This window comes from Apteryx rowi, unplaced genomic scaffold (assembly GCF_003343035.1).
Source record: "Apteryx rowi isolate R43461 unplaced genomic scaffold, aptRow1 scaffold_91, whole genome shotgun sequence".
NCBI lineage: Eukaryota > Metazoa > Chordata > Aves > Apterygiformes > Apterygidae > Apteryx > Apteryx rowi.
The window spans coordinates 2,222,585-2,241,772 of NW_020451216.1; the positions used below are offsets into that span (position 1 = coordinate 2,222,585).

The 19,188-nt window shown below is 41.6% G+C and overlaps 1 protein-coding gene and 1 long non-coding RNA gene across 15 annotated transcripts in view; one reads left to right on the forward strand and one right to left on the reverse strand.

The window, feature by feature from the left end:
- The window catches only part of KMT2C (lysine methyltransferase 2C), a 205,097-nt gene extending 186,385 nt beyond the window's left edge, over positions 1 to 18,712 (reverse strand). For 11 of the 12 annotated variants that reach the window (XR_003257810.1, XM_026091603.1, XM_026091600.1 and 8 more), the window contains exon 1: positions 18,228 to 18,424. Coding sequence is in view for 11 of the 12 variants with exons in the window: in XM_026091603.1 (XP_025947388.1) it covers positions 18,228 to 18,403 (176 nt within the window). In the remaining variant the exon portion in view is untranslated. Of the gene's footprint in view, positions 1 to 18,227; positions 18,425 to 18,518 lie in introns of those variants that run through there. The other variant, XM_026091593.1, reaches the window with a different exon arrangement.
- LOC112978285 overlaps positions 17,550 to 19,188 on the forward strand; it is a 2,900-nt gene continuing 1,261 nt past the window's right edge. The window contains exons 1-2 of one of the 3 annotated variants that reach the window (XR_003257813.1): positions 17,550 to 17,679; positions 18,409 to 18,577. This is a non-coding gene — a long non-coding RNA (uncharacterized LOC112978285). Of the gene's footprint in view, positions 17,680 to 17,729; positions 17,891 to 17,961; positions 18,025 to 18,408; positions 18,578 to 19,188 lie in introns of those variants that run through there. The other 2 variants (XR_003257812.1, XR_003257811.1) reach the window with 2 other exon arrangements.

Here is a 19,188-nt window from a genome sequence, read left to right on the forward strand (position 1 = left end):
GCCCCGGCCGCCGGCCTGCAGACACCTCCGCAGCGGCGCGGCGGCCAGCTCGCCCCGGCTTCCCTCGCCTTCCCTCCCCCCCTCCTCCCCCCGGCCGCTCCACTTTGCCATTTAACAAAGCGGCACGACTGAAAAAGTTACAAAACGTTCCGGCGGGGTCCTGCTCCTTCCCTAGCGGGTTGCTCAGGTCTGTTCTGGAAAAAGAGGACTTCAGTTTTACATAGGGATGGGGTTGGGGATGGGCTTTGCTTTCTTTTTAATATTTTTCAGAGACAGCTATATATTTCTGCAAAACCAACTTGCAGCAGGCTAGCTAAGAAAACAGGCTTGACAAATGTCCATCTAGAAAAAGCTCTTTCCTAATCCTTCAATAGCCCCTGCCAATTTTTTTCTTCCACAGGCACTAGAGAGAAAAACAAATCAAGAAAACATTATGCAACTTTCATTTCACTTGTACTGATACATACTTACAAATGAGACTAGCAATTTTAGTAGTAATCACCTTTGTTCAACTTTCCTTCACAAAAAAACCCTAAATTGTTGTGTAGTGCTTCTGTTGATCTTATTAGTTTTCTTAAAATTTGTTTTAATATCAGAGATCTGCAAAACAGATTAACATGATGACAACAGTACTCTGACTTATCTGACAAATGAAAAGAGGACTATGAATTACTTCTGCTTCTCACTAATATGAAATTTTTGGATTGAATTCTCAGTTATAATGAGCTGCAACTGGACACAATGAAATCAGTGCAGCCTTCTGTTGCAGACAAGCAAAGTAAGTTCAATATTCCTTTATTGGTATTGTTTAACTTGTGAGGAATTATCAATAAATGCACTTAGCAACTGGTAAAGACCATTTCAGCTCTACACCCCCCAAACCCTGCACAGATTCCCACACTGTGATCTACCAAGCTACAGGAACTGGACCAATACCGCCTATCACTGCCCTTTTAATTTAAAAACACTGAAGGTGCCCAGCCTGCAGGAAAGTTGGTTATCAGTCCAATTCTCAAAGAGATTAAGGTAAAATTTAAAAAGAAAGCATTCACATAAAAAAAAACCAACAACCCTCTATATGGGTTTACTCTAAGATAAGTAGCTATTGTATAAGAGTCATTGTGCCATGTTTGTACAGGTAGAGACACAAACCTATTCTTGCTACAATGAGCTCTCATGCTACCACTTATCAGCCCATCTCTGGTAACCACACATATTAGCACACTTAGTCTGCTGCAATGAGAAGGTTAATATGTTAGTCTAAACCTTAGTGAAGATGGCAAATGTCAATATTTTAGTTTGCATTAAGGGTCAGTTATTTTGGTTCAACCAAGTGAACTGCTAAACCACTATTTGTGTGTTAAGCAATTTGCCTATTCCCTTCAGTGCTGGTAGCCCCTTAGGTTTAACCAGGGCAAACCCCTTTTGGACATATACCTTGGTATAGTTTAAACGTTTTTTAATCAGTCATTTTGAGATCAGTTGATCTCAAGCTACTCTTAAACCAAAGAAGATAACTGACAGTGGACAGAATTTCTATGCTTTCCAAATTGTATTAAATAAAATTAATTTCTGTGTCTATCTTCAACAGGTTATGTAGAGCTAAACTAYTGAGCACCGAGTTTACTGTATCTAGCTATCCCATAAAAGTCTTTCTTATGTAAACTTGCGCTGCAACACAAGTGAAGGACCTTACTTTTGCAGAGTTACACGGACACACCATTAATTCACACTCAAAGTTGTTTGTGCTTTTATAGCTTAAATTTACAGATATTTTCAAACATGCTATACCCCTGGAAAAAGTGCATGTTTTAACATACCAGGTAATGGGTTACCTGAGTAATGGTTTACCTGACAAGTTTAAGTATGTTAGCACAAACAAAACAAGTTGCAATTTAATAATAGCTGGTTAAAGTAATAATAATAAATTACTCTCAGTACTTTTCCCTACTGTTCATGTGACCCAAGATGCAAGCTGAGATGTATGAAGTCATATTATCTGGCCTTGTTCTTCTGAAGAGCTTCAAACACAGAATTATATTTTCACTCAGTTGGAAGATGTGAGATTTAATTCTTTTAATGCAAAAGCATATTAATTGCCATAAAAATCTTAGCAAGGACAAAACTGTAATATTTACTGCAACAGTCAGTCAAGGTCCAACACTAGTCATGCTGACTATTACTTTGCCATAAAACCTGCCCGTGAGTTGCCTCCAGCAGGATTATACAATGAGCTAGGAACAACTTGGGATAGGATTTCACTTTCAGCAGCAATTCTAATTGAAGCTGTTCCCACCCCTTGCCTCTTATTGCCAACCTCTGAGTTGTAGTGGTTCAGCTGTACGTTGGCTCTCATTGCAAACGAGATCAGAGGACTGATCTGGCTGCACAGTAACCCAGCCAGAAGCAGTGGGGCAGGACACAAAGAGAAGGGAAGAGGCTGCCCTGCCCTGATTCACACATCTCCACAAACGTGTGGCACCACGAAGGCAAGGCAGAAACTGTCTAAGCCAACGCTTCTGCCAAGAAAATGTACATGGAAAAATGGGATCAGCTGTCTCTCACAAAAGAGACAATTTTTTTTTAAGCAAGAGAAGCTATGCATTTAATGCTTATTCAGATGAAAACTTATGGCTACATGCATGCTGGACTGTTTTCTTCCAAACTCAAACTGATTAACTCAAGGATTTAACCGGCTTGAGTTACTCAAGATACATTTACAGAAGCATGCTTCACCTGTTTGTTCTACACGCAATTTAGAATTTCTAACTCTTGGAGAATATTACTTTACAGCAACCAAAAGAAATTCAGACACACATATGGTCTGCATTTGAAATGTTCCAATTAAAATTTTAGATCCAATACATATACAAATAAGAGACAGGGGCTTCACAACAGAAGTGTCATTTGGTTACAATAGCTAAATCACACTTTTGATCTGGTACTTCATTGATTTAAAACATACAAAATGATATGTTAAGAAGCACAAAAAATGYGTCCATCCTTTTCAAGCATTTGCTTCTTCTTCAGAACTTCCACTAGCCTGCAGTTTTCAAGACCGTTGACTTCAATGGTTATCTAATAATATCATAACAAAATCATAATAATGACTTAAGATTAAGCCCTAAGTAGCTATCTACAAAAAGAYGACAAGCAGAAAAGGAAACTCAAATATTTTTTCTTAGCTTGGCAATTCTACTAAAATGTAAAGGCGATTTACCTTCTAGCAACCTTTTAAGCTCCCATGCTACAAATCAACTTGAACCATCCTCTTCTGTGAATACAGTTTCTCTATTACTTCTGCTTTTCATCTCAAAGCATATATTAGAAAATAGTAGTTAGACATGTGAAGGTTTTTGGAGGTTCTTAGTTTCTAATCTGTGCAACAACAGTCTCTGGAGATAAGCATCCAAACTATATTCTTTTCTCTTCCCTGATCCCTGCACCTGTGAACATGAAATAGATTATATCTGGAATCTAAGTCAGGTCAACAGCACATTGTAGAGCCAAAAAAAACCCCTTCATGTATTAACTACATATTCATGTTAACGTAGAATACTATGTAAGTCTGATTTAAAGCCATTACATCTAGGATTTCATACCCAGTAAGCATGCTATTAGTAAATAAAATTTGAAAATTTGAACATAAGTTAGGCAACTGAAATAGCTTTCTTTATATAAAGCATTGTTATCTGTCTGTACGCAGGGCTTTGACAGAAAAGTTTTGGCAAATACTGCTAAGAAGGCTCAAGGTATCTCTCTCTCCTGTTGTCTTTCCATCCTTCAGCCAAAGGTCACCATCCCTGTGACAAAGATGACAGAATAGGACATTCCAGTGTAAAGCCTAGCATCATAATTAACTGTTAAATGCGATTTTGAGGTAGAAACACCGAACAGCAAGTTGGAGTGCACGACACACAAGCACACATTCCCCTTTACCTACATAGTTGATACCTTCCAACAGAGCATCAGCACAGACAGCTCAAGGTAGTAATATCGTAAACCACCTCACCAAGAGTCACCAGATTTGTCCACTAGAGTACTCTTAGCACAATGCAAACAGTGATATCAATGGAGAAGCACTGAGTATCTCAGGTTAAAAAGACAGCATTTCTGAGAGAATATTTGAAATAAAAAATACAGATCTTCAAATCTCATACTCCCTCCAGAAATCTCAGATTCCTTTACTCACTTCTTTACTTCCGTCGTTCCAAATAGAACTATTTTACCTGGCATTGAATTAGCATGGCATGTGGTGCTTTCTTATACAAACACTGTAGAAGACACTAGAGTCTCATGACCTGTGTCTGTTTTACACTACTGCTAAGTGCTGGTATGGGTAACCTCTGCTGCATAACTGAAATGATGTGTAGTACTGCTTACCTGGCTCTGGAACTTACGTGCACCAGAAATGGAAATAAAGGGGTGAATGAATGAATTTTAAAAGGCCTTAAAAAATAAGACACACAGAACAAACAGACTACAAGTTGAAAAGAAGATGCAAGAGAAGAAAAGAGGTGGAAAAATAGGCTATACCTAAACACACATGGGCTATAGGGAAATGACTCATTCCTAGTAATATGAATCGTTAACTGCTAGCACAGGCAGGACAAAACTATTTTCAACAGTATCACAAAAAACCATGATGGAACTCCAGTGAGAAAACAAATTCTGAYATATTTCTATAAAGTAATCAAAATAGTCCCGCCCTTTTCTAACCGGTAAACTTTTAAAAATACCTTTTAAGAAGAAAAATTGGAATGCCAGGTGAGACCCTTTCTGATAAACACTGTTGAGAAGTAATCATTTATCTAGTATATGTGGAATCACACAGATTAATAGGTAAGTAATCACCAGGTGACAAAGGGAATAAGGAACAGAGAAACAAAGATTTGGTAAACTCTTTTCTTTCAAGAAATAATACAGGAAAACACCTTTCACAAAATAAAGGTGCATCATTTTATTATGTATCGTTCACCGTGTAAAAACAATGGACATGGCAATAATGACTCCTCGGGAAATGCACATGGAAAGAGATGTTCGTAGGATAGGATCATAGGATAAGTCAGGCTGGAAAGAACCTCAGAAAGTCATTTGGTCCAATCTCCTTCTCAAAACAGGTCAGAGTAACTTCCCAAAATGGTTTGCAATTATTTTTGAAGTTCAATTAGTTGTTTACATAGCTCTGTAAGCATACACAGTGCTGAAATCTGGCGGTGCGACGCTATCCGAAATATCTTATGCTCCAAAAGAAAAACAGAGATCAGGGCATACAGGTTATATTCAGATGGCCTAAATCACACCTAAATCCCTCAGCCTAGTGATTCCTGTTAGATGGCCCTAAAGAAACTCCTGGCTCAGACCTTACTTAGTCCTTCTGAATTGCATTTCAGAGGTACCTACTTCTCTCTTTTGACTATGCATAGAGACTTAGCAGAATTTAAGTTATTTGAATACACTTCCTACTATTCATTAGTAAGCTCCTTTAAGAAGTAAAATAAACATCATTATTCTTCTAAAGCTTTGAAAGAAAACAATTCAACTAGAAACTGTAACATCACAATACTGCTGAAAAAGAAACCTAGGTGGCATGACTATGGGAGCTAGAATTCAGTCTCTGCCCTGTCCCCAAGGCCCATTACTAATACTTGTTGTAAAATATGCTCCCACACCATGTGACATGGCCACATCCATGCAGCCATATATTCCCCAGGTTCAGTTTGGGCTACATCTTGAAAGAAATCCACTTCTCTGTGATAGTCTTATTTCACTCTGTAATGCCTTCCTTTGGGGGGAAAAATTTACGTTTAATTTTTGTTCACCTATGCCCTACCAGGTAAACTTACAACATTCAAAAGCAGCTTTTAATGCTCAATAGAATGGAGACAAATAGGCAAGACTCCATGTTATTTGGGCATGCTGAAGGACAGAAGGACTCTYTAACCGGAGGCAGCACTCCAAACTTAACATAACAACCTCTACAGTCTTTGGATAGAAGCCAGCTAACAAAATCTATCAAAATTTTAAAATTCAAGTCAAACAAAGAAAACAGCGCAATTTTGAAGACACAGGGTGGCTGAATGAGAGTCCAGCCTTCAACTCAACAAGTTTATTCATGTTCAAGACAGTTATGACTTGACTTTTAAAAAGCGTGAGCATGTTAACTAAGTGTAGACAGGAAACTCTTGCATATCACCTTAAACCTTGGTCTAGAAAAGCCTTTAAAATAATGTGGTAGAGGTCACATTTTAAAAAAAAGGTTCTTCTTGCCCTTCAAGACAAAGTCAAAAGCAAGGAAAGTGAAAAAAACAGAAGCATGAATTGGAAAAAGGAAACTGAAAATATTTTTCAGACAACATTTATTTACATTAAATTATCAGTAAATTAACCCCCCACTGAAAGTGTCTGCTTAACAAGCCTTGAGGTGAAATTCCCAGCTGTCCACGAAGTAGGTACACAATCAATAGTACCTTCACCATCCTGTTCTGCCAGGGTACCCTTATCTGAGAAGGCCACAAGTAGAGTACACAAAATATTGAATCAGTATACCAAGTTTTACTATTTCTTCATTGCCAACAAACACATTTTAAACAGAAATTATTTTATCTCCAAGCTGTACACAGTGCCTGACAGGACAAAGAATGTTCTCCCATTCCGCTCCAAAAAGAGGCAACAGAATAGCCAGCCATAAGCCAATCTTCTACTGCTGTATGAAAGACCTTAGGGAAATACTTTCTTTAAACAATCTTGCTTACAGATGACTTATTTCTTGCGTACATCCCATCATTTTGGGTCCTAGTTCTCTCCTAAAGACTATCCGGAAGATGTAGGCAGAAAAATAAATTAAAAGTTGTGCTGAATCTCTTTTTCACTTTCCTTTCTATAAGTCTCTACCAGGATGGCTGATGCAACATTAACTGTGCAAAGTACTAACCAGGAAAAAATGTATGTCAGAACACTGGAGTAGCACTGAAAGACAGTATTTTTCAAAGACTCATGGCTTGTATATCCCATCTCCTCTGCTCGCTACAGAGCAATTCTGCTGTGAGCTGCTCTTCCTAAACTTACATCCTATGGGTTAGAGAACATCAACTTTGGCACAGTGTTTGCCTAGGAGGCTGAAAGAAAAACTAAGGAGAATTGCATCAGGTTTATTCCAATCCTCCTAAAAAAATCTTGGTTATAGTTATAGTAAAAGGAAACATGGTTGGTGATGTTCTCTGGCCTTGAGGCCACCAGCGCAGCACGGCCTACATTCATGCTATTGAATTCTCAACCTCCAAAACACAGCAGCTACATGTTAACTACCTATTGGAAAAGGTGCGTGGTCCTGGATGGACCCTGAGAATTGCTTGCAGAGCACTGGCAGGCCCAGATCAAAACCGTACCGGCCACCACTCCAACAATCTAGCAGCGGAGACGATGGTGTTCTGGTGACTCAGAATGTTCCCTAGCATTATTTATGAGCACTGCCACAGCCGCTGGGAAGAAGCAGAGTGTTTCAGGTCCCAGAACACTACACTATTGCCAGGTACAACCGTTCAACTAATCAATACAAAACACACWATAAAAAATTAGCCAGATCTAGCAATCACGAGATTTAAAGAAACTTAAACGAGTCTTCTACCTTTATACAAATTTTATTTTGAAGTTCCCTTTTGTGTCTGGTCCATTTCTAAGGGAAGTTCTGTTCTCATCCAATTCTAAAATTTCAGTGGGACAGGTTAAGAAAAAAAACACAAAAAAAACACTCAATAATCCCATGCTTTTTCTACAGGATGAAAAAAAAGGAGGAGGAAAAAAGTGGGAGCAGAAACCAAAAACATAAATGACAGGGAATGGGAACAGGGACTAAGGAACTGAAAAGGCTAGGAGAAAAACTGTTCCACTGACCAAATGAGGTGAAGATGGGCAAGTCTTTTTAAGCAACAGAAGCTTTCAAAGCGTGTATCTTGAGGGTAATGGCAGTCCTTAATCATCCAGACATCTAATGGAAAACCAAAGTAACAACGAACAGCCCAACATTGTTGTGATAAACATTGAGGACAATGGTTTCACAAAGCTGAGGATGTCAGGAGAGCAGTTATTTCACACTTGCAATTTGGGAGGGGTTCAGTTTAAAATCTAAATACGTACAGTAATTTGGCTGAAAGTGGTAACAAGAAACATTCGCTATCCCAAGGAAAAAGAAAAATGAAAGCCATAGAAAAAGGAGAACAAATCTTATCTTCATTTAACTGCAATAAGAAAAGCAAATTTCAACAAACTCTTTGAACTTGTTGCTAGAATCTCTTGAGAATATAATTTGAAGGAGGGCTGGCAGTTATATTAGAACACACACAATGGCAAACTATTCCAGCCCAGAGGAAAGATAGGAAACGCAGTAAGAACAATATGGGCTGTATCAAAAGCAGCAAGTAATAAGGGTCTGAAAGTAAAAAGAATCATGTCAGAAATGGAAACAAGGGCATTTAATGAGGATAAAGGAACAGTATAAACAGTCAGGGATAAAAATTGGAAGAGATAAAAGCACAGCATGCATTATTACCACTGTGCAATACAAAAGGCAAACAAAAGTGTCAAAAATACTTTAGAAGTAAAAATAAAGACAAAAAAAGTCAGGTACGTAACACGTAAAAGAAGAACAAATGGATAACAAAACAGAATCAAAGGCTGTTCTCTGTCCGTCAGCCTTCATAAAACAGATTAATTATAACCAAATACTAAAAACTGCTTTTTTTTTTTTTTTATTATGGCCAAATAGTCAGGGAAATTCAAGTCAGTAGGACTGGATAAAATTCACACTGTACTTAAGAAAAACAGAAGCGATCTCTAAACCATTAGCGATCATCTTTGATAACACAATCCTGATGAAGCTGCCTAAAGACACGTGGGCAACGATAAACAAGTAGCATTCAAAGGGCATCTATTTGCAAATTATTTTCTGTCAAGGTGGGAGAACATTTCAAGGAAGCTCCTTCCTTCAGGATGTGCATGAAGGAGGAGGGTTATAAACACTTTTACAGGACAAAATCATAATTTCACTTTTTCACTGTGAGGGTGACAGAGCACTGGAACAGGTTGCCCCGAGAGGTGGTGGAGTCTCCTTCTCTGGAGATATTCAAAACGCGCCTGGATGCAATCCTGTGCAACGTGCTCTAGGTGACCCTGCTTGAGCAGGGGGGTTGGACTAGATGATCTCCAGAGGTCCCTTCCAACCTCAGCAATTCTGTGATAATTAAAATAGTTTTGATAAATGGAAAAGTGGCCCAAATGAACAGAAAGAAACTTAATAAAGACTAGTAAACTTTGGAAAGATGTAATAGGTAAGTCAACAGCATGAAGCTGTTATCAATGAAGGCAAATCTTATTCTAGAATATATATCAAGAGCAGTTAAGTTTGTCCAGTGCAGAACAAAGAAGACAATACAATCTCCCAATGAATAAAAGTTTGTTATAATAAGGGGACAATTGTTCTCCGTAACAACTGTGCAAAGACTTAACTGTCAGTAGTACAAGACAAAACTGGCTTAATCAGCAGCAAGGAATATTATTTTATATTTTAGAAAATTAATTACTGAAACTGATTACCTGGGAATAGAGTGGAATTGCATTCACTGAATATGTTAAAAAAAAGTTGGAGAAACATTTGTCAGAAATAGTACAGAAGAATGAACAAGATGACCCTTAAGTCTTCTGTGGCCCTACAGTTCCATTTGTGTATGGCAGTATTATGGAACTAAATATTCATTTTATTAAAAAACAATGAATTATGCTTCTGAACTCCACACTTCAGAAAAMAATCCTATAGTAATTCCCATTTTAAACCTATGAAATGGCTTACTAACCAATAATCCTCCCTAAAGTTTGATACAACATAGCTCTTCCCTTTACTGAGAACACTGTGAAGCTATCTTACCATGTTTTGATGAGAAAACTTTAACTAGCAACACTGTAGATGGTCGTGATTGCCAGAGAAAGACAGGAGGAAGAAGCTGTTATCCCAAGAAGCCTGGTTCCCCCCAGCCTTGTGACATGCCAGAAGTCATTCTGGATTAGCTAAGACTTCCAGCCGGTACTCTGAAACAATCGCACAAAATGCAGATAGGTGGTTAGCTGCAGAAACTGCACGTTTGGACCACATCTGCACTACCAAAACTTGTGCTATTTTACTCTGCCATGCAAGTGATTCAACTGCACATACTCTGAGGACTATAAAAACATAATAGATGGAATCAAAAAGCTGGTGAAGTTTTCTAATGCYGATTTCTTCTGCTAGCCTAATTAAAACTATTGTTGACAAGAATTTATTGTCAGTAATGAAGCAGCAGAAGAGAAAATCCCTTGATTCTGGGGATAAATTTCCTAGTTTGATAGGGTTTCCAACAGCTTCCTCAACAATAACAATTAGAATGTTGATAAGTATAGCATTTCCAATTAGTAATTATATTTATATTGGAATGGCTGGCAATAGGATTTGGTGCATGTGTGACATAATAAAAACACTTCCAAATGTATTAAAGGGGAGAATATTCTGAAAGGGGCTAGATACAGTGTTATTTTATTATAATACCTGTATATTGGCATATTTGTAGGAAGGTGCCTCTAGAATACCATAAACTAGTTATTAACATAAAACATTTTACGTAGACTATTAATTTAGGGTACTTTAAACATTTAATTTAAGAGTAATTCAGAGGATCAAAGTTAGAACCCAAGTTTCTTATGTTCCTTATTTAATCAATGCAGACAGGCAGGCAGGTTTGGCGCAGTAGTAAGTTAGATCAGAACAAGCCACCTGCCTAAATGCTGTGAAGAGCCCTCTCTACTGCATTTTTCTAACCAACCAACCAGCACATATAACATGAYTACAGGCTGTAGAAATCTCCCACAAACTCGTGTAAGAACTCCTATATGAAAGAATTCACATGAATGAGCCAAAAAAAAAAAAAAAACCCTCAAATTTCACAGAACCAGTGCTATAGCTTCACAGATCCTTTAAGCTGGCAGTACTATCAAAAGACGTAGCTCTGCCTCTCTGCACCCTGGCTGCTCGCACTGGCCTCCTCCCTTATGCTATCACAAACACGTTTCTTTGCCAGGTTAGTTTTAACCCAGATCAATTTCCCAATGCAGTTCACCACACGGCTACACAAACGCCTGGGTCAGCACAAGGCAGAGAACAAACAGCTGGTAGCACAGGGAGGGCAGCGCTGCTTCTGCTTTCGCTGCCAGAACCAGCTCAAGATTTATGGTGGTTGGGGAAAATAACCACCTGATGCAGTCCGTGTACTCGCTGCCTGTGTTCCTCAAAATAATGAATATTTTAGATTTTGGGGGGTTTTCCTACTTTGTCTGACTTTCTTTTGAAAGAATGAAGGCACTGCTGCTATTAGAAAACTTACTCAGTGTAGTTCTTGAAGCAAGTGCCCAAACTCATTTTGATTACACCACCTGATGAACTCAGGAATGGCACAAATGGGAATGTCTAGTGTCATCTTCTAGTACTGGACAGTTAAAAAAAACGCACAGAATGCAATGCAAGTTATTTCAATAGCAAACTATTTGCTACAGTAAAAATTTGCTTAGCTGTATTAATGTTTGCAACATGCAAACTGTAAGAATTAGTAATTAAATATATTAAATGTATTAAAAATAATATATTGTGATAGAAAGGAGAAAAATTGTCAGTGCTTTTTGGAATTGTTAATAGCTTAATTATTTACCATTTCATAATATTTTAGTATACATATGACTATTTCCCAAAGAGTTAAATCCACAGCATTGGTGTACAATAATAGCAAGGCACAATCCTTAGTGGTTGATAAGGAAATTCTATTTTGACTAGTTATACCTGATTCTCCCCTGCCCCCCAAAAATACTGTGGAACAGGTGGACCTAGGAAGAAAAAAACAACAACTCCAGCCTGAGAATGACGGAGCTTACTTAGTCTTGGCAATCTAACTGCCTTGGAAAACCATCTCTCAGCTCAAAGAGGGACAAAGATTAGAAATGTCCATTTCCTATTACTTATCTTAAGAAAGAACAATGATAAGAAGTTAGAAGGAGTCYGACATGTTAACAGGAAAAAAAAAAGAATATTCACAAGCAAAGCCAAGAAAATTGAGGTATTTTATTTTTTTTTGAGCTGTGAAAAGTCTCTTATGTCATTGAATTAATGCCTGGTGGTAGATGGATCAGAGTGTGGAAACCAAGAGACTGGGTTCTTATTCCTCCCTCTGCAAAGACATGCCTTATGACCAATGTACATAACATGTACAGATTTCAAAGACTGTCTTGCTTTTCCATTACTGTCTGATAGCTCTTGGAGATCCTTTCATGAAAAGTGCTACGTAAGTCCAATGGATTATCAAATACAAACATTAATAAACTAACAAGCAAAACTGAAAACTGCAAGGCAAAAATATCTCAAAGCATTCTTCATTTGAAAATGTGGTCTGTTTTAAATTGTGAAAATTGTAGGCTAAGGTTATAGAGCAAAATCCACTTCCAACGTTAAGCCTAAACTCACTCACCTTTAAGACACAAATGAAGACAACAGTGCATGTTAATGAACATTCATCAACTCTGACAACATTGCAAAACAAGTCTATAAAACCCAGTAGGTATAACAACTTTCATGGTCGTCCATCACACAAGCTCTATGAAGAACTGAAAATCAAAAGATTAATATAGAGACCATTTGCCAGAAGCTCCCAAACAGAAGGGATTTGTGAGGAGTTTAAGCCAGGCTCTTGTGCAAGAACAACATATGACAGCAAAGGATTTGCAAGGTAATGTGAATTCCTCAGGTGATGGAGGACATAACGTAGCATTGGCTGCTGGAGAGAACATCCCTAAGCACCCATGGGACYGTGCTGCATGTAGCTCAGTCCTCTTCTACCGTGGGCCATCTGGGCCCTCAAAGAGCCAACATCGCGTCCYGACTACGAAGTGTACTCCACTCCCTCATCTCTCCCCACTGTGTGATCCAATATGCACCTTCTGGCTTTTAGCCAAACACTCTGATACGTGGCTGGTACAGTCAGAAGTATAGGCCACGCTTTGCTTAGGATCTTAATCCTTATCCACACAATGCTTGTACAAAGTCCATCCATCCAAAGACTTCAGTCTTTCCAGGTAATAATGACTGTCCCTAACTGTAAGCACATATTTATCTATGTTTTCATTTTATCACACAATATAAATTTTACATTTGCAAATGTTAAATTTTGAAGTGAGAACATATCAGAAAAGTAAAGATACTAATAAGTATCTGACAGAAGGTGTGTGATGAACTAAGGAAATATTGCTGAGCTATGAAGGGAATGCATCCAGTCATGTTAAGGTTCTTCTGAAATGAGTGTAGATATCTTTAAATATTGGCTTGCCCTAATGCAAATGCAGTTATGATGATTAATGATAAAAATTCTTAAATAGTTATTTCCTGGCAAATATACTATGCTTACGTGTCTACAAAACTATCTGCATGTGTGAAATCAATGGTCTTGGAAAGCCTACTGCAGCTGACATTGGTCAAAGTAAGTAATGAAATACTCGGGCAAAAATTAAAACATAAGTAATTACAAATAAGCACACAGAAAGTTTTCAACAGACAAATTTCAAGCTTTTTGAAACCATTATTCTGTGCTGTTTTAAACTACACACATTTGCAAAAATGATTAGTAGCATATATTGAAAGTCTAATGGATACTGAAAAYTAAATTTAAAATGAATTTACGTACTAACTTATAGAATAATTGTTACCGTGACCACAATTAAGGAGACTTTTGCTGCTAAACTTTTTCTAAGAAGATATATCTGTTTGTGCTGCTTATAGCATGGGTAGATTAACAAAGCTCTAGTACTTAAAATATGTCACAAAAATGTTTACTGCACCTGTACAATATTATTCTGATACATTTTCACAAATAACCAGCTGTCTACACAATGCCAGCACAGTCAAAACTGAACCAATACTTTCCCCTGCAACTTCTTTTTGACAACATTCCTGCCACTCAGACCCATGACCTGGAAGCCAAGGTATAATCCAAGTACAGGAGCTAAGTTTCCAAGATTTCAGGCCACACAACAASATGGTCCCTAAATACTTCCACTTTCTTCTATACTAGATTAGCAAGATACAGGTTCTTCTTTCTAACCATACACCTGAAAGTTTCTTTCTTCATTATTTTGTATCTTCTGTACTGCAACTTTCTTCTCCTTTTTGGCTTTGGTAAGTGCAATCTTGACACCTTTTAAATTCATTTGAAAGTTGATATTACAAAAATATTTTCCTCATTCATTGCTTTGATTACAGTTCTTTGCATTTTTCTTTCTTCCTTATGGATCATATCAAGAACGACCTACTCATTCTCAGATTCAAGGTGCTGCATGGCCTATCCTAGCTCTACGCCTTAAGTTTCTACCTCTGCTCTGTGCAGATACCCAGTCATCAAAATGTAAGGAAGAAAATATGAGTGTTTGTCTAGCACTTCAGGCAGGAAACAAGTTATCTGTGAAAATCCTCAGGGTGACAATGTTACCCTCCTTTAAATATCTCCTCCGAGTCTGATGCCTATGAATCATTCACCAATGCTGAGACAGCCAGAGTACTTGAACTTCTTCTGCATGTTCTTCTCCTGCTCATAGCATTCCCACTGCTCCCTTGTGCTTTCCCAAGACATTTCTTACATTTACACRCAGTCTTATCTTTACATTTAGATTATGAAGTTGTTTGTGCAGAAGCAATGTTTGCTTATGCATTTGTACTGTATGCAGTGTAATGGTGCCCTGGCCTCTAGGCACAATTATAATACATATAATAAAAATGAACTGTTCACCTAAGATTACGCCTCCTGACAATGCTATTCACAGAGCTATACAATCAGTTACGCCCTTCCTTCAAATAATAACAAAAAGTTGTTCTAACATAATTCTCTACAAGCAGTAACTCTCCAGGTACCGACACCACAAACAATTCTCTATTTCAGTGCACAAGCTGATTCCCAGTTCATCACCTAAAGGTAACCTCAACTAGTTCTCATACATACCTGTTTGCAGTACCACTGCCATTTTTAATAATTTATTAAAAAACAGGCAAAATGCAGGACAACAGAGACTTAAACAGAACTGCCATACTGGAAAAACTCCGTGCTCCCTTAAGACAGGTCTGCTTTTGTGAAGAGTTGTGAATCCTTGGCATCTCACAGAAGCAGATTCAAGGCTGTTCTCCATCGGTCTGCTTAAACTCATCAAATTCTTAAATACACGGCCTTCCAGAAGGTAAAATACCAACCTACAGAATTTTCAAATTCTATATTGTTCTTTAATGGAGACGTCCATTGCTCAGGAAATACTCTATTTTGGCTATGCTGTTTTAATGCAGGGCTCTTAGTTTTATCATTACTTAGGCTGCACTTAGACCGAACATTCAATGGAACATTTCCTATAATGGGATAAAGCGGTTGAACAATTTGAATGGCTAATAGTGATTTAGACATGTGATTGCAGTTCAGAAAATGGTCTGACATATGCTCTTTTATCTGGTTTACATGAGGCACATTAATCCAACTGGAAAGTGCAGAAGTGAAAAGGAAGACATATCCAAGCAGTTATATGAAAATAACAGAAATTATTTTTACTTGTTTTATTTCTGCCTCTGCTTAGCTAATTGTAATCAGTATTGCTTAAATAGTAAAACTTATAAAATGAAACCATTTTTTCCAAAAACAAATACAACTAAAAAAGTCCAGTCTTCATCTACTCTGTGAAAAACTTAGAAAATCATTACTGCTGATACAAACCTAGTTTTAAAAGTGTTTATGACTTACAGTGTACAACACCTTTACCAATATTACTGGTTTTCCATAAAGATACAGGTGATTAGGTTGTAGTCCCACATCAGACAGCAGTAAAGCGGAGAAGAAGAGTATTTAGTCATTTTCATTTTTGTCTCAGCTAATTTCATTTCTGGCTCTTATGCAAATGTTTATACTCGTGTCAAGATTAGTAAATATTTTTACTAGAAGATATTTATTTCCTGCTAATACTAGTTGACAATATTCCCACAAAACCACAAGTCTAACCAAAAATGGAATTACCTCTGTAACACCCACTTTTCACCAAGCATGTACACAACCTCAAGTTGGTACAAAAGAAATGGCAATTTTCAAAAATAATAGTATTTTGAGAATCCTTACTTGAAGAGAAGCTCACTTTTTATACTCTGTGGCTTTTTGAGCAGACTGCTACACTTCAGATGGATTCATATTTTCCTTCCTAAAACTTATTTTAAAATAAAAACTCAAAGGTTTCCTATATAAGGCTTGGATTCTGTACATAGATATAAAACTGAAGTATGTCAAACTGAAGTGTAAATCTGATGAACTTAAAAACTTTAATGAATATATGTTTGCCAACTACTTTCAACTAGCATTATAAGAAAATTTACACTAAGCAAAAATGTAAGATTCTTGAAGGAAGGAGCAGTGTATGATGCATCTTCACCAAAACAGGGGGTAAACATTAAAATGTTTCAAGGGAAACTCATCAACAGGAATAAAAATCATCCAGATATCCCTAACTAATGAGAGGTCTGTCTTGGAATATTTATGCAGCATAAATATGTAAAAAAAAATTCAGGTTATAATAAAGTATTTTCTTTACGTGTGTTTATTTCCTGCCCAGAAGAATTCCCTTCCAGTGTTTTGTCATTTCACAGGGAAACCCCGAAAATGACTGAGCCGGCTGCGGTGGGCATTTAACCGAGTACCAGCAACTCACCTGCTTAAACAGACTCAACTGATGTCAGGCTGAAAGCGTCCCTTTAAAACAAAGGGAAACAAACTCGAAACCCAACTCTACAACACGCAGGCTTCCTCCGGGGCCGAAGACCACGGTGCGTCCCCTGAAGCCGCCTTAGCCCACCTTTGTCCCGCTACCGCCTCCGCAAGCTCTGTCACGGCGAGACCCGCCGCACGCGAAAGCCGCCCCAAGGCAGCGCAGCGCGGGCGGCAGCGGCGCTGCCCCCGCCGCGGGCATCGGGCCTCCTGACGCGACACCCAACCCCTGTCAGCGTTACAGCAAGCAAACGCGCCGTTTCGCCCATATCGCCGAGCCTCCTGGCGCGTCAAAGTCGCGCCTGGGCGCTACCTCTGCCCAGACTTCGGCGTGCCCAGGGCCAAGGGATCCGCGCTCCACCTGCCCCCTCCCCCCCGCTTACTGCCTGCGCCGCCGCCGCCCGGCGCAGAGACGAGACGAGCACGAAGCGCCGGGGGTCCCCGCGCCGCCGTTGGGGCGCGCGCCGCGGCCGTTGGGGCTAACGAACGCCCGCGCCGCGCCGCGCCCCCCCTCCCCCCCCGCGCGAGCGCCGCGCCCGCCCCTCGCCGCCGGCCTGCGGGGCACTGCCCGGGCTGTGCCCGCCTGGCTGCGGCGAAGGGAAATCCGCCGGAGGAGGAGGAAGAGGAGGAGGAGGAGGAGGAGGAGGAGGAGGCAGCCCCCCGCCCCCCCCTCCCCCGCCGGTGTTTGTTGTGCTTCGCCCTCGGCAGCCTCCCCGTCCCAGCGGCGCGGCCGCCGCGTCCCTCCGTGAGAGGCTGCTTGACAGCTGCCCTCGGCCGCTCCGCAGCGCCGAGCACACGGCGAGCGAGGCGGTGCCGCAGAAACTCCTGCCTAAACTTTGTGTGTGTGCGTCCGCACCCGTCTGGGTTGGGGGGGGGGGGAGTGTTTTCGTAGCCATCCACTTAGGGCAAGAACCATCGTTCCTTTCTTTTTAAAAAAAGGGGGGAAAATACCCAGCGACGAACTACCATTGAGTAAAGAATATCCAGACGACGCTGAAGGCAACCGAGCGTCCTGGAGGAGAAGAGACCCAAAAAGGAGAAGGGGGAAGGTGCAAAGGAAGGGGGGGGGAGGAGGAAGAGAGGGGGGAAGAGCTAAGGAGAAACTCCAAAGAAAGAGGAAAAGAAAAGGAACGGGGACGGCAGGAGGAAAGTGAAAAGGGAAAGCAGGCGGAGGAAGACAAAGGTGAAGAAGGAGGAGGAGGAGGAGGAGGAGGGGAAAGTGCAAAGGGGAGAGGAGGAGAAGAAAGAAGGCCCCTTCTCAAAATGGCATGAGGCAGCAGGGAGGGAGGGGGCGACGAGCAGCCCGGCGCCGCTGACAGCTCTGCCCGCGCCGGGCCGCCTGCCCCCGGCCCCTCCGCGCCTCGCACGCTCCGCCGCCCAACTTACTTCTTTCTGGCTCTCTGGAAAGGGGAAGCGCCATCTTTGCGAGGCCGGCCCCTAGGTCTTTTGTCTGTGGCGGCGGCCGCGGCGGCGGCTGCGGGGGGAGCTCCGGGCTCGGGGGGCTGCTGCTGCCGAGGCGGCTCCGCCGCCGCCGCCGCCAGACTCTTGTCCTCCGTTGACATCCTAGTCAGCAGGACGAGAGAGACACATGGATGATGGTGATGAGGGTGAAGATGAGGATGGTGGTGATGGGGATCCCGATGCTCCTCCTGCTCCCGCGGCTCCTCGCCTCCTCACCTCCGCCTCCTCCACCTCCGCCGCGCATCGCTGGCCTCAGCCGCCGCCGACCAGCACAGGTAGCAGGGGGAGCAGCATGGGGAGGGCGGCGGGAGGCGGGCGGCGGCGGCGGGGGGGCAGGAAGGAAGGGTCTCGCACACAATAACACCCCCTCCCCGGCGCGGCGCGGCGCGGTCCGCCGGGGCTGGGCGAGGTGAAGCGAGCGAGCGAGCGCCAGGCGGCGGCTCCCCCTCAGAGGCCCCGGCGGCTGGCGGCGGCTCCGGCGGCGGCGCGGCCCGGCTGCGGCGGCCGCCGCTTCATTGTACACTGGCCCCGCGCCCTCCCCCCGCGCGGAGCCCCCGGGGGCGGAGGAGGAGCAGGCGGCGCAGGCGGCGGGGGCCGGGGCCGGGGCCGCGGCCGGGCGGAGGAAGTTTTGACAGCTCCAGCTGTTGTGTGTGCCGAGGGCCGAGTCCGGCCGGGCCGCGCGTCCCCTTCCCAGCCGGGCCGGGAGCAGGAAGTTTAACTTTGGGGAAAGAAGGAGGAGGAAGGGCGAAAATAAAAAAAAGGGAGGGGGAGGAGGAGGAGGAAGGCGGCGGAGGGGGAGGAGGGAGCCCGCGGGGTGGGGAGGGGATCCCGGCGCTGCCGCTGCCCTGCTGGGTAACCTCCCCCCCGCCCCCGCCGCCAGTGCGAC